This window comes from Panthera uncia, chromosome A2 (assembly GCF_023721935.1).
Source record: "Panthera uncia isolate 11264 chromosome A2, Puncia_PCG_1.0, whole genome shotgun sequence".
In the NCBI taxonomy this organism is placed as follows: Eukaryota; Metazoa; Chordata; class Mammalia; order Carnivora; family Felidae; genus Panthera; species Panthera uncia.
In genome coordinates, this window is record NC_064816.1 from 36,031,051 (window position 1) to 36,045,013 (window position 13,963).

A 13,963-nucleotide genomic window follows, 5' to 3' on the forward strand; every position below is an offset into this window, starting at 1 on the left:
TATAAGTGAATTTTAAGAGACTGTATAAATAAATTTTTAATTACAAAATGATGTTATACAATACATTATTAATAATAACCAACAATGCATAATGTTTATGCATGAGGCCATTACAAAGACAAGCTAATGTATGTCAGTTCCAAAAGAATGTACTAATTTGTCCTGAATTTGTGAATGAAGTTGAATCCATGATGCAAGCCAATGAACGCAGTAACACAGAGTGGTTTAGCATGCTTTTTTGCAGTCAAGAAACACCTTGTACCTATGGCATTTACGAGGTATTTAAGATCGTTCATCACACATGATCAAGATATTTTTTTCCAACGAGCCATGCAGTAATGAAATTTGGAATAAGACCATTGAGTTGACAACACTACCTTTGCCAGCCAGGTGCAGAATAAAATGGTCTATGGCATCCAAGAAATGCGTACAATCCTTACATTTCAGCGCATAGAAATCAGTCTTATTGTCATGGAGTTTCCCTGTGGGGCCAAAGGGTCTGCCGGAACGTGGTTGACTTCATTGTGCTAGCGGTAACAGATTTCTGAAATCTCCATGGCCAACTCCAGACACTCGCTGGTCTCGTGGCAAGATTCAAAAAGACTGCAGTCGACGTCACAGTTGCACTTGCAGTCGTTCCGCGGGTGGCTTTCATCTGAGGTGTGGTGGTACCTGTGAGAGGGGCAGCACAGTTTGGTACACACTGTTTCGCACGTATCTGGGAGCATCAGGAGACAGTCCCAAAACTGGCAAAACAAACAGGTGAGGATGAGAGAGGCACACTCCTCTGTTTAAAGAAGAAGGAGAAGGAAAAGAAGAGGAAGAAATTAATGGTGGCACATAGAGGGGCGTCTCCGAAGGACAGGCAGGTGTGGTGGCATGCTTGATAACTTTATGGCCAACTCTTAATTGTCCATATTAGGGGTAAAGTACACCATTACTCTTCCCCACCTCCCTGCACTACCCGCTCTACTTAAGTAATTGCTTTATTAACTTCCTGAGCATTTCTATTGATTCCACATAATCTGGTTATTTAAAGTGCTGTCACTTTTCTAAACTCCTTTATTTACTTTGCCTGCAGAGGTGCTGAGAAGCCACACAATTAGCTACCTATCTGGAAACCTTGCAGCTGTCTGAAAAATAGCTGGTCCTCTGCAGGTGCAGGGAGCTTTCAGGAGCAAATAGGGCTGGGGACAAGGAGAGACTGTACAAATTTCCGGCTTCTCGTCACCAGGCTTTCTCATTTGTATGGTGTGGATTCCCATAAATCTGCCACACCCATATTCACATGCCAGCGAAAAGCACATTTCAAAACCCAGAGAAAGAATTTTTTAAATAGTCAGAGTTTTTGTTTTGGTTGTATTTTATTTTCAATACCTGCGTCCTTTGTCCTCCAGTTTGGGGAAGCATTGATTTTATATTCATGTTAAATGAAATACGTCATCATATGCCTGAAAGCATAGAAATCTTCTCAATCCTCCTTAAGAAAATTGGTTTAAAAATTTACTACTGCAGACTTGTAAAAATCGGAAAAGTATCTCTAAGGTATTGAAGGTAATTGGTACTTCTAGCCAAACAGCTGTGATGGGTTATAGATTATGATATTTTTTGTTTCCATAAAGGGAATTAGTTAGGAGATGCAACAACTCTCTTGTTAAAATCATAACTTTTTTTTTTTTAGTTAAGTCTCAAAAACATGTAAGCACTTTATAAATGGGTAGGTAAGTATGTTTACATGATATATCATCCAATTAATGAAAATCACTATCCTGAAGATTGTTCATGGCTGAAAGTAACATTCTGGCCTGAATTGGAGAAACATCTCCTCCTCCTGATGGGTTTATCAATCAATTAAAGTTATATTTTCGTAAGGATTTATTTTGTTTCCAATAAGAATGTTAATGTTAATAAATTCTGGTTTTCAGGCTTCAGTTGGCTGAGACTATCCAAGCCTGCAGGAGAGATTTTGCTCTTGGGTTCTGACTGTTCTTAGAGGCCTGTTCATTTACTTCCAACAATATTTTCCAGAAAAGTTTTTTACTTTTTTTGTTCAGATATTTGTTCATCCTTGAAAGGAGGGCAAGCATGGAAACTTGCTCTAAAAGGGAACAAATATCTTAAAGAAACTTAGAGTCATTATATAAAGGTCGAAAATGACTGTGCATATAGGTAAACAAAAGTCTTCGTTCTTGCCTCTGTCCCATGTGCCATCCCTGCCTCAAACCCTCCTTTCCTTTCTTCCCAATCAGACAGTGATAAAGAACCTCAAGGTGACTTTTATGACTACTTTAATTGCCATATATTGTTGCAGGTCCTGTGGCTGTACCTAAGTATTTCTGGTTTAGGAAGCATATCCCATAATACCTCCAGGGTGTATGCACTCATCTCTTTGCCAGATGGGGTGTATTTTTTTATTCACTTAGAGCCAGCTTCCAGCATGTGGCCAAGTCACCTATATAAGTCACCACAAACCACCCACAAAAATTCAGGAGTCAGTACAGTACATAGACTCTATTTTACGTATGCATTTCTGAGGAGGGCATGTTGGTGGTCAAAGATATGGAGCATAAAACCTCATCAACTTACACTGATGCCAGCAAGGTTACTAGAGCAGCCCCTGGAAAAGAAGAAGTTCTCAGTACAAAATATCCCAAGCAAATGCTCCATATCCTTCAGGCTGGAGGCTTACGAGACTTACTCACGCTAGGATCGTATAAAAATGATCCCACTAGATCTGTGTCATTTGTAGATGTCATGGTAAAAGTTTGATTTGCAGGTAAGTTAGGGTGGGAGCTGGTGACATGGGGATGGGAGTTGGGGTTTTGTATCAAAGTGTAAAGACCCTATTTGGGAAATGGCCTTATAATTTCCTGAGGGCATATAATCTTTTGGTTTAACTCCTCTTGCCAATGTTTTCTCAAGTTGGCAGACTCCGGAGGTCTCTGCTTCTGATGTACACCGTAGGTTTTATTTGCACACACACAAAAATGTTTGGCCTAATCCTTTGGCCAAACTGGTATTTGTTTTCTTCTATTTTGCATTTGAGAATAGAGCTCTTTTTTTTTTCCCTGTGTATAAGTCAGTCCTTTTTATTTGGTTATAAAAGGCAGAGCCTCTTGCCCAAAAAAACATGGCAACATTGATGAATTGAAAACAGATTTTTCCAAACTTTCAAGAGTGTTGAAAACTTTTCCTAAAAGGCACATTAAATAATTCTACACGGGCAGGCAAAACTGTTTTGCATATGGGCAATTTTTGTTTGCACAAAAGTAACACAAGCAGTTCAGGGGGAAATTTGCAAGTGTTTGAAAAGAGAGTTGGACCTCTCCTTCTCCTGCCTGAATGGGTGTATTTTCCTTTGCCTGCACTATTTCTTGGGGCTTTAATGTTTAGTAAACATGATATGCAAAGTCATAGCCCATGATTAGCACCCCTACTCTCAGCCCATCCCACAGAGTATGCTGTGAGTCCATCTGCCTCCTTCACATGGCTTCTACAATGTCTTCAAGACATCTCCCACTCACCAAGGCCAGGCTGCACCACGGCTCTCCCTCATTCCTTATTCCACAAACCTTTGGTTTTCTCTTGTGAATGGCTCTTGCACACTCACATGAAATGAACAGAAAGCTGGGACTCATTCCTGTCATTTTCCTTTTCCCCATCATACCGCCCCCCCCCCATGCAATTCCCTGCTGAATTCTGCACGTTCTATCTCATATTGGTATGTGAAACTCATAAGCTTCTACCTGCCTCTAGGGCCACCTCCATAGTTCTAGCCACTATTGGCCATCGTCAGGTCCAAAGCAATAGCTTCCTATTGAACACACTGGTTTTTACGTGAGTGCAGCTCAGATTCATCGCCTCCTGTGATATTCTTTCACTGGAAATGAGATGAGCTCGCTTCCCCTGTAAAGTCCCCCATCCTGGTCGTAGTGCATATGCCTGTGTATAGGTTTCTGCCTATTTCTCTGGCTTCCCATCCTAATCTTCTCCTCACCGACTGCACTCCATTCACACTGGTTCTCTTTCATTCAGATCCTGGGATACACCAAACTCCGAGCCTTTGCGCATGCTCTCTCTTTGGCCTGTGTTCCATAAACCCCTGCCTCACAGCTTGACCTGATTCCTACTCAGCCTCTGAGTCTTTAGCTTAAAACACCTTCTCTCTAAATCACACCCTGTTGAAACTCTCATAGCACTCTATTTTTTCCTCATAGTATTGACCATAGGATGCTAAATCGTTTATGAATGGGTTTCTCTCCCTACTAGAACCTGAATTATAAGAAAGCTGTATCTCTTGTTGAGTGAAAGAATGAGTAAGTGAACGATGGGAGATAAATAAAGTGGTCCCCGTTTTTTAGATGAAAAGACTAAGGCTCAGGGATTGTCCCTGAATGTCCTGAGTCTTTCAACTTTAAGGTGGTGGGCGAGAGGTTCAAATGTCAGTCTTTCTGGATCCAAAGCCTGTGCTCTCTTATCCATTGTTACATTGGAAGCAAATGCTTGGCCCTCTGTACTCTATGTGCTCCTCACATAGGTCCTGAAGTGGGCCTGAGTTGAGTCCTATCACAATTCTTTTATAGATGGGGAAATAGTGGCTCAGGGAATTTAAGAAGCATAGGAAATGGTGAATCTGTGATTTGACTCAAACTGTCCCCTCCAGAGCTCTTAACCCTGCAGCTGGCCTGCTCTTCAGAAGGCTCACACCTCCTCTGTCATGATCCAACATGGCGCAGGACGTGGCCGGCTTGTGGAAGGCCTGCTCTCCCTTCTCCTCCCTGTTCTGCTCTGTATTCCCAAGACTGCTAAAGTCTGTTTTCAAGGTTCTGTTAAGCGGCTTCTCACCAACCTCAGCCAATGGGAAGCAGTGACAGGAAAAGAGGGTGGGGGGCGGGGGAGAAGGGAATGCGGGGGGTATTTCTTCTCCCCTCTCTCTGCTTTGAGTGGTGTCTCAGGTGTATCTACCCCTTGGTTTTATCTCTTTCTGAAAATCCTTCTTTCTGTGGCTACTGTTAATGCCACTTACTAGTGGTGTGTCAAGTAAGGGTTAGTTGCTGGTGGCCTATGAGCTCAGGCCAGTGCTTGTCATTTACTAGTGGCCTGGGAGGGACCAAGGGAAGAGGTGTCAGAGCCTTGTTGCTAAGTCCTGGGAGGCCTCACTACTCCCTTACCTGGCTTTTCACCTCTCCTAATATCTTCGTAACTAGGTCTCTGTATGTTGACGTCCCTTTATTGACTGCCCTGGCATCCTGGCCTGGGCTGTAATCACTGCTCTCAGAGCACCCAGCTCACTTTCCCACCTCTTACCTCCTTAAATCCGGATCAGGGAAGGTTCAAGAAGGAGCCACGACCTGCAAGCCTTGCAGCCAAAAGCGGTATTTGTGAGCAAAAAGCCATGACAAAAACCTGCTTAGGTTGTTTCATTTCCTTTTTACACCCCTAGGGTACCTTTAGGACACTGAGGCTGTAATGTGCTAAGTGATACCCTAATGATACTGAAGGATTAACGCAGCCTCCAGAGGTGCTAAATGTACAGCTGGGGATTGGCTAATTAAGAGGGAGAATCTGTCTCATTAGAAAGGATCATGTTTAATTATAGTGGAAAAGGTAACAATGCAAGGAGTTTCCACCAGGGTATCAGAGATCAGCCTCGCAGTCGTGGTCCAGTACTCACTGGGTTTGCCCTCCCAGCTTTCAATCTTGTCACCAAAATGCCTGGAATTCAGAGGAGGGAGAGACAGTGGAGGATGTAGCTGTCCCCTGTAGTTCTGATGGTTTTCCTCAGCTCCAGATACATTCACCCGCTAGTTTGGGAATCACTATGCAAAGTATTAAGAATGTGGTTCTTCCATAAGGGGTCCCACATAAACAACATTCTCCCCCTCCCATCCCCTCAAAGCCAAGTAATAAAAAAAGGAAAATAAACCTGGCCCAAACCCAGTATTCTAATATGTTAATGGTTAATGTGTGGTCACAGCAGATTCAGCATAATCATGAGATTCATGACACAGTGGCTTCGACTAATTACTCAAAGTTTTTGGTGAAAAAGTATAGAAATTGGTTCCCACTCTTCCAACATTAAGTTTTTTTTTTTTTTTTTTTTTTTTAAGTCTGTAATGTAGAATAGGAATAAATAAAGTGTGACTGAATGCCTTTCTCTAGCTGGGGTATCATCCCTGATGTTATCAATTTTAATAGCTACTTAAATATGTCAAGATCTATTTAAGTTCAGACAAGCACAACTAACGTTCAAGTCAGTTCTTTAGAACGAGGATGACTGGATTTGGGTGATACTTAGTAAATTTGTGCTTATGTTTTTTTCTGAGCAAATGAACTGAAATAATTATAAAATTGAAACATTTTATAAGGTGACACTACTGCATTTAATTGTATGAAATTTACAGTGTAGAAAATGTAATCATTTTATTCAGTAGTCCATGGTGTAATTAAGACTATTCTTTTGAGGTATCTTGTATTTATGATTTTCCTCTTCCACCTGGATGAGACATCTCAGATTCAAAATTATACATCAATTAGGTGTATTCTCAGGATTCTTTTTAAGGAGCCTCTTTTCGACTATTGTGTATATCCTTGATTTTATTACCCACAGGGATGCCTTTGCAATCAGAGTGTAGAAACAGAAGCAGAGACACAGACAGTGCTCTGGACTTTTTCCATTTTATTCGGGAAAGGGACCACACAGGATGAGCCACAATTTAATAATAAAGTAATGTTGCAGCACATAGTGTGTGATGTGCAGTAAAGATCCTTTTAAATTCCCATCAGAGCACACACCATGAACTGTGCTAATGGATGTAACACATTTTACAAAATCTGCATGTGTGAGGCTTTTCCATTCTGTTTTAAGTGGGGCAATGTATATAAATAATAGATATTAGCAATTAAGCATCCATTCCTATGCACTCATTTATACATTTGAAAATAAATTAACCACAAACTACATGAAAGTGGATGCAATCTTCTCTTTTCCCTTCTGTTTCCCCTGCTGTTCCTGCAAGATATTTCTGTATTTATCTCAGTACGAACAATGACCCCAGCTCTCAATTTCTGCATCCTTAAATTAATTACTATAAAAATTCTCCGACTTAACTCTTGATATCCTTGATGTTGGCTGTTTAAGATAATGAGAGCTTCCTATCCACATTTGTAGGCCCTAGTTGGAATGTTTCTCTCTTTTATCCAGATACCAAAAACTCTTACGTTGCTGATGGGGGGAGTTCACACTGTGAGAATGGATTAGCGGGCTGTTACCTGTGTTGTTGGCCTAAAATTGTAATTTTCCGGGTTGTACCAGCCTCTCAGCCAGAGCTTAAGAAGAACAGTCTGATTCAACTGTCTTCATGAATCTCCTCTGCTCTTCAAAAACAAGAGGAAGTCGTTCTTTTCCTGCGTGAGGCCCCTGATTATCCATTGCCATTTTCATGGAGTGGTCATTTTGGCCCTTTCCTGAGAATACAAGGGTTCAGGTACCATCGCAGCTACGCCTGCCCTTCTCATTCTCCCTGGATCCCCGACAGGACAAATCAGAGTGGTTCTGGACGGCATTGTGTTGTACTGTGTGGATATGTACAACGGTAATTCCTAATTCTGGGGTCATTACAACCAAGACCCGTTACACGTAAGATCCGTGCATCCCTGATGCAAGCCGATCCTGTATCACCCGTTTTCTTGATTGCCATGAAACGCTAGCAAAGCCAGAAACTTGGGCATCATCTTGAATTTGGGGTGGGAACCCGGAAGTCCACTGGCCAAAGTTGGCCCAAAGCCATGTATTGTTGGGAGCGTCTGGGGCTTCATAAATGAGATAGAAGTTTTGCCAACACCTAAGAAATGCAGAGATGTCCCGTAATGCTCTGGACCTGGCAACTCTGAGCCTCTATTTTCTTCCAGAAACAATTAGCTGGAGCTGAGTAGTGGCAGGGCTCTTCACCTTGCCATAGTCCTCGCCCACCCCTATTGTTCACTGCCCATCTTCTGCATTATTCACACTATCTCCTGGCAGCTGCAAGCAATTGTGTCTGTAGCTTCTGGTCTGAAGCATCCTTGACAATGTGTGCATAAGATCGTAAATAACATGTGTTAGAAATCTCTCCCCTTACTTTCTAAAACCAGAACCAGAATGAAAGCAAAAATCACATATCTATTATGTGCCAGGTTCTCTATTGGATCCTTTATATATGTTATTTCATTTGATCTTCAAAACACCCTATGATGTGTTACTAGCTCCATTATATATAACTGAGAGTCTGAGAGTCAGAGATGCTAAAAAACTTACCCAGGTTTATGCAGTTAATAAATTTCAGAGCCAGGAATTAAACTGATGTGATTCCAAACTCCTGTTAATACAAAGTCTATGTATTTCTTTTTTCTCTTTTTCAAAAAGTAAATGTTAATTTAAATCTAGACTAGTAACTAGGACCTATTATATTCTCCTTTGAGAGATTGCAAGCTTTCTTTAAATGCAAACGTAGGTATGGAACACTACAAAATTCCTGAACGGTTTATGTCTTCTGTAAAGGTCACTGCAAAGTCAACCTGAGTAAAATTACATATGTCTTGGTGTGGAGTCCATGACTTTGAACTTGACTGTGATGATCACTTAGCACCAAATCAATTTGAAGTTGGCTTTGTGAAAGGGAATGTGCCTTTAATGTCATATACAGGGGTAGTTTGGTGTAGGTTTGCACTGATCAGAATGCCCAGGAGGTGATATCAGCTAGAGTAACCAATCCTTCTTTACTGCTTGCTGATGTAAGCAGATTGATATTTTTTACAGTCTACATTTATACATTTCCAGCATTTTCATACCATTCCCCTCTGCCTTCTTCTCCTCTCAGGCTAGAGACAGGGGCTGAACAGTCCCAGATTTGAGAAAAGTTTGCCGTTTTTCTTTATCCACATCATAACTCCATAGCAAGCATGATTATACCTCACTCCAGCTATTTAAAACACTTTGCCTCCGATTTCCAGCTTTGAGAGCAAACAATCTGCCAAGCACCTCATAATTGCAGAGTGACCTTGACATGTGTCATTCACCAGGGTTTTCAAATCGAAGTCTTCCTGTTTAATATTCATAAAGGCTCTTTTTTTCTAACAGCATATGTGATGATTTTACAGGGGCGGGGGTTGGGGAGCTTTATTTAGAGATGGGTTGATTCTGAGAAACATACCATCAGTGTCTCTCTGATGAACTGAAGTATCAGTTTGGAGGTAGGAAAATTTCGTTTGGCATTCTTCAAGGGAGGACAGTGATGTGCTGAATTCTGACAGTTTTTTCTCACTGGGGGTTTCCTTGGCTGGTCCATCTGTGATATTGAATTCGGATACTGAATTTATAATGATAGCATTAATGGGTTTCTCGTCTGCATGCTTTTCATTTGTGAGTTGCATATCTAGACGAAAGAAGAAAAAATACACAAACCCATTATAGTTGATGTGACCCAGTGATTTCAGAACGGACATTTGCAGAAAACTTCACACTCTAGGCTTTTATGAGAACAAGATCTTATGTAAGAGAATGAAGCATCATTGAACAGGATCATTTTGAATAAAAATATAAGTAAGAATAAAAGAGGCAATCATGATAACATTTTACAGATGTTACAAGTTTCCCTATCACAGTAATTTGTATCACTTATGTCTCCTGTGTGTGATTTTAAAATCAATTATATATTTATTTATTTTAGTGATGGGTGGAGAGAATCAAAGAATTCATTCACTTGGATCAATGAAATCTCATAGTTTGTTGTCAGCTCATTGTCAAATGTTTTCTGGATCCCAGGAGCAGTAGAAGGGTCTTAAATGCTGAGTACTGCTCCATAATGTATGTGATCTCCATCACATTGTCCTGTTTGTTTCTACAAACCTCAGTTTCCTCCTCTGTATACGAGAAGTGATTATAAATGAACGGTCTAGAAGCTCATTCCTGTTTCTGATCTCAGAGACTCTCAGTTGCCATTCTTTTCTCTGCCTTGGCATTTGTTAAGCTCCTAGCCAGGTGATCATCAACGTGAGCTTTGGGGGTAGGCTTTTTGGAACATGTTTTATTTTCATATAATCACCTAGAAAGGAACCCCCAGCAAAGTCCTGGACTGAGATTCTGGTTTGGAGCGTCATAGAGAAGACCAAGAAGCCCTAGTTGCCTCATGTCTTTGAGAACTCCCATATTCATTTGTTGGTTCGTTCATTCATTCATTCATTCATTCCCACCTAACAATTGAGGGCCTGTTATATAAGAAGCACTGAACTGGGCACTGGGGGTACAGTGGTACCTAAGACAGGCATGGTCCTCAACTTTCACAAGCATCAAACATGTTAGCAGAGAAATAACTAAGTGACAATATCGAGGAGTGTAGGACAGAGAGAAACACACCATGAAATTACATTAGAGAGAGAACCAGACTGGGTGGTAACTTACCTACACCTGTTACACAGAATCCTAAAACCTAGGAAAGAGTTAAGAGAAGGCATTCTTAAACTTGTGGACCAGCTGGTTCCTAGGGATGATTTGAGACCTAAACAAGTGGCAGTCCTGGTGATTTAGCAGCCCTACTGGGAGATGGTGAAGATTCATTCTGGAGACTTGCATTCTTGTTGCTAACACAATGCCGGGTTGATCCAATAATGCTCATTGAGTGACTAGAAGAAACAATACAACAACCAACCTGGTTTTTCCCATGCTCACACAGCTCATGCAAGAAGTATATTCTTGCCACCACCCATTTTCATCATCTTTTCAAAAGTTGCTTTGTTTCGGGCAGATGGAAAACTCTACAGGGTCCTGCCTCCTAGGGCAGTGGTTCCCAGACTGTGTAAACAGTAGAATAACCTGGGAAATCTCTTAAAACTTTGGAATTTTTTTAAAGCTCAGGCGACCCTTCCCATCCTTCAACAAATCAGATCACAGCCCCGGGGGTGGGGGTGGGGTGGGGATTTTTGAAGCTCTCTATATGGAGTTCCAAAGGCTCGTGACTGGCATGGGAACTATCAGTACATCTCACACAATTGTCTTAGGCCATGTTTGTTTCTTTCTCGGCGTCCAAACAGCCTTGGCTTTCAGCAAGGTTTGCTTTTTATTCCCCCACCGCCCCCTTATGTCGCTGGCTTTCAATCTCTTGGTTATGCTTTGATTCACTCTAAATTGGACTGGTAGAAATTGGGGTTCATGGGAACATCTCTCATGAATAGCAATTAATGCAATTGTGAATAGATAGAATTAGCTCAACCAATGGGGAAACTCTAGGCTTCCTCTATCCCGAGAGAGATTTACCAAATTAATGTTGTAACGATGATGCTATAAAAATAACAGTTTATTTTTCTTGGGTCCCAAAGTGTCCAGTAGTTAGCTAATATTACCAACAGATAGCCATTCAAGTTATGCCTTGGCATACTTAGAGCAGTATTAATATTTGGAGATAGATAATTCTTTGGGGAGCTGGTAGGATTTTTAACAGCCTCCCTGTCCTCTGCCAGTAGCACCCATTGTCCTACGCTGGGATGGGCAAAAATGTCTGCACCTATTGCCGAATTTTGCCTATGGGGCAAAGTCACCTGGATTGAAAATCAGACCACTGCTTTCTGCACACACCCACATACATAGTTGCATGCATTTTATGTCAAGTTCCATGTTACCACTTATATACCTCATTTAACTTAAGTCTCACAAAGACTCCAGGAGGTAGTTATTGTCAGCCTCCGTGAACAGATGGCAACTATGTGCATTGGTATCCCCAGTTAACAGATGAATGAGTGTAACCAAAGCTTAGATAGTTTATTGAGCTAAGTTGCCCAAGTCTGCCTCATTAGCAAATGATAGAACTAGGATTTGAACCCAGGCCCGGCGTGTTCCAAAAGCTCTGTTCTTATCCTCGTCTCTATAGTCTGCAACAGTATCTCTGACTTGTTCTTAGCTTTGTTCTCTGCTTCCTAGCTGCTGAGACTGCCTATCAGCAAACCCCTCTTAACCCGAAATGCCATGATGCGTCACCTGCTCAAGATCCAGCCTCGGAAATTACTTAGCTCCACAGATGCCTCTCCCCCTGAGCAGTCTCTGCAAAGCAAGACTACCTTCTTGCACACTCAGGGAATCCTGTGTCTTCAGTTACAGCTGCTTTATACTGTACATTAAAGAGCAGCTCAGAAAGAGCTGATAGATAACGAAACCTTGATGAGTATAGAGATTGCGGCGGCTATTTACTTACGGAATTAATTAACAATCAGTTCAAATTATCACACGTAGTCAGGCTGCATGTAATTTAAATTGCTTTTGCACAAAGTAATTCAGGAACAAAAAAAATGTTGGATAGAGGTTACTGGAATGTAAGAACATGCGGAGAATACTGTATACAGCCAAGTGGTATATGATTCTCTTTTTAATTTTGCGACAATTTTAAGTATAGCATTTTGAATCTAAGTAGTGTGTTACATTAAGCAACCATTTGGAGCCACTGGGTTTGTACAGAGAGAATTTTATGGAGAAGTTAAACTGCCATTCATAAAGTTATTTTAATTCTATGTCTCTGTTTATATTTTTATTTTTTTCCATTCCCCAGTGGGAACTATCTGTTGCTCATTAGAAAATCATCTGACATACACACATTTCAGAACCCAGTCTGTTCAACCCAGAATTCTGACATCTGAAGTGAGTCACAATTTTTGGGTGAATGTGACTGACATCTTCCATCTTTTATAGATGGAAAGCTAACAATAAATTTCCCCAGATTTGTCTTTTGTGGTGTTATTTGACATTGTATCCAAAGTATTATAAAGTAGCATAGGCTAAAAGGAGAAACAAGTAAAAAGTGGTATCACAACTCCTGCAGAGAAAACGATTTTGGAATTAAATAAGGAACTCGTGACACTATATTTGGGATGTTATACATAGTTCTTGACATTAACTTAGAGAAAATAATTTTTTAACAGAAAAAAAATACCAAAATTAGGACAAAAATTAGAAGCTCAACCGTATTTCTTAGGGAAAAAAAAATTAAAGTGTGTCTCAAAAGCCAGTGAGATAGAAAATTCATGTTTGGGCTAGAAGTAATTGCAGAACCAATGGGCATAAACTTAAGTAACAGAAAAGACAGACAGTTAATTAATTTTTTATTACCATTGAGCAAATGTTATTAATGTAATTCAATTAACATTTATTGAGTGCCCACATGCGATAGATGAATCAATATGTCGGGAGCTATTAATTTATTTACTTTAAGTTATTAAGGAAACATTTTAATGATTTTCATTTTTGCTCACTAAATGTGACTTTATAATTTTTGCATCTATGCATTCTCTATCTGGGGGTATATAGAGATAAATACGCATTCCAATTATAAATAAGTAGCATCTCTCTTGCCTAACGGCTCTGATTCTATTCTTGTTTTCCTCTCCCCCTCCCCCCTTCCTTCCCTCCCCCACCCCTCCCTTCCCTTCCCTTCCTCTCTCTCAGTTTAACTCCCAGACCTGCCCTTTCTCTGTTACTGGTTTCTTTTTTTCCCTCTCTGGTTCCTTCAGTGTATTTATTCCTTTATTCCTATCTTTGTCCTCTTAGTTCCTTTCTTTGTACCCTACCCTTGAAGATTGTATTTGTGCACACTCACAATTTATGATTTTCTTTGTGAAGCTGGCCCCCCAAACTCTATGCATTTCGTCAGCCAGCTATGCCACATTTACTGAGCGTAAGCTATGTGTCCTTCCCGCACTGGGTGCTGGGAGATTCAAAGAAGAATAGCAAACAGTCTTGGTCCTCAAGAGACCTACAGTCATCACAAATTGTGACTATTGGACATTTTATTTGAGTTACCAGCTCATCTTTACAATTAATGTATATCTTTCTGCTAAGCCCCTATTCTTTCCCCCCAACTGGGTTCCTCTGACTATCCCTGGAGAACCCACAATTCAATTTCTTTTCATTGATTTATCATTTTTAGGTGTTTATTTATTTACT

General features: G+C 40.7%; 1 protein-coding gene across 1 annotated transcript; it reads right to left on the minus strand.

Moving 5' to 3' along the window:
* Nucleotides 1-443: 443 nt before the first annotated feature.
* On the minus strand, nucleotides 444-9,433 carry MDFIC2 (MyoD family inhibitor domain containing 2). The gene is made up of 2 exons (XM_049643136.1): nucleotides 9,192-9,433; nucleotides 444-787 (listed from the first exon to the last, which is right to left on the minus strand). The coding sequence occupies exons 1-2, from the start codon at nucleotides 9,409-9,411 to the stop codon at nucleotides 528-530; spliced, it is 480 nt and encodes a 159-aa protein (XP_049499093.1). The 5' UTR covers nucleotides 9,412-9,433; the 3' UTR covers nucleotides 444-527.
* Nucleotides 9,434-13,963: the final 4,530 nt, after the last annotated feature.

What these genes read in the sequence shown, in the direction of transcription:
- MDFIC2 (XM_049643136.1), bottom strand. Translation starts at nt 9,411, where the DNA reads ATGCAACTCACAAATGAAAAGCATGCAGACGAGAAACCCATTAATGCT. An exon ending in TCATCAGAGAGACACTGATG is followed by an intron (nt 788 to 9,191) that starts GTATGTTTCTCA and finishes TTCTTTAAACAG; the next exon opens with AGGAGTGTGCCTCTCTCATC.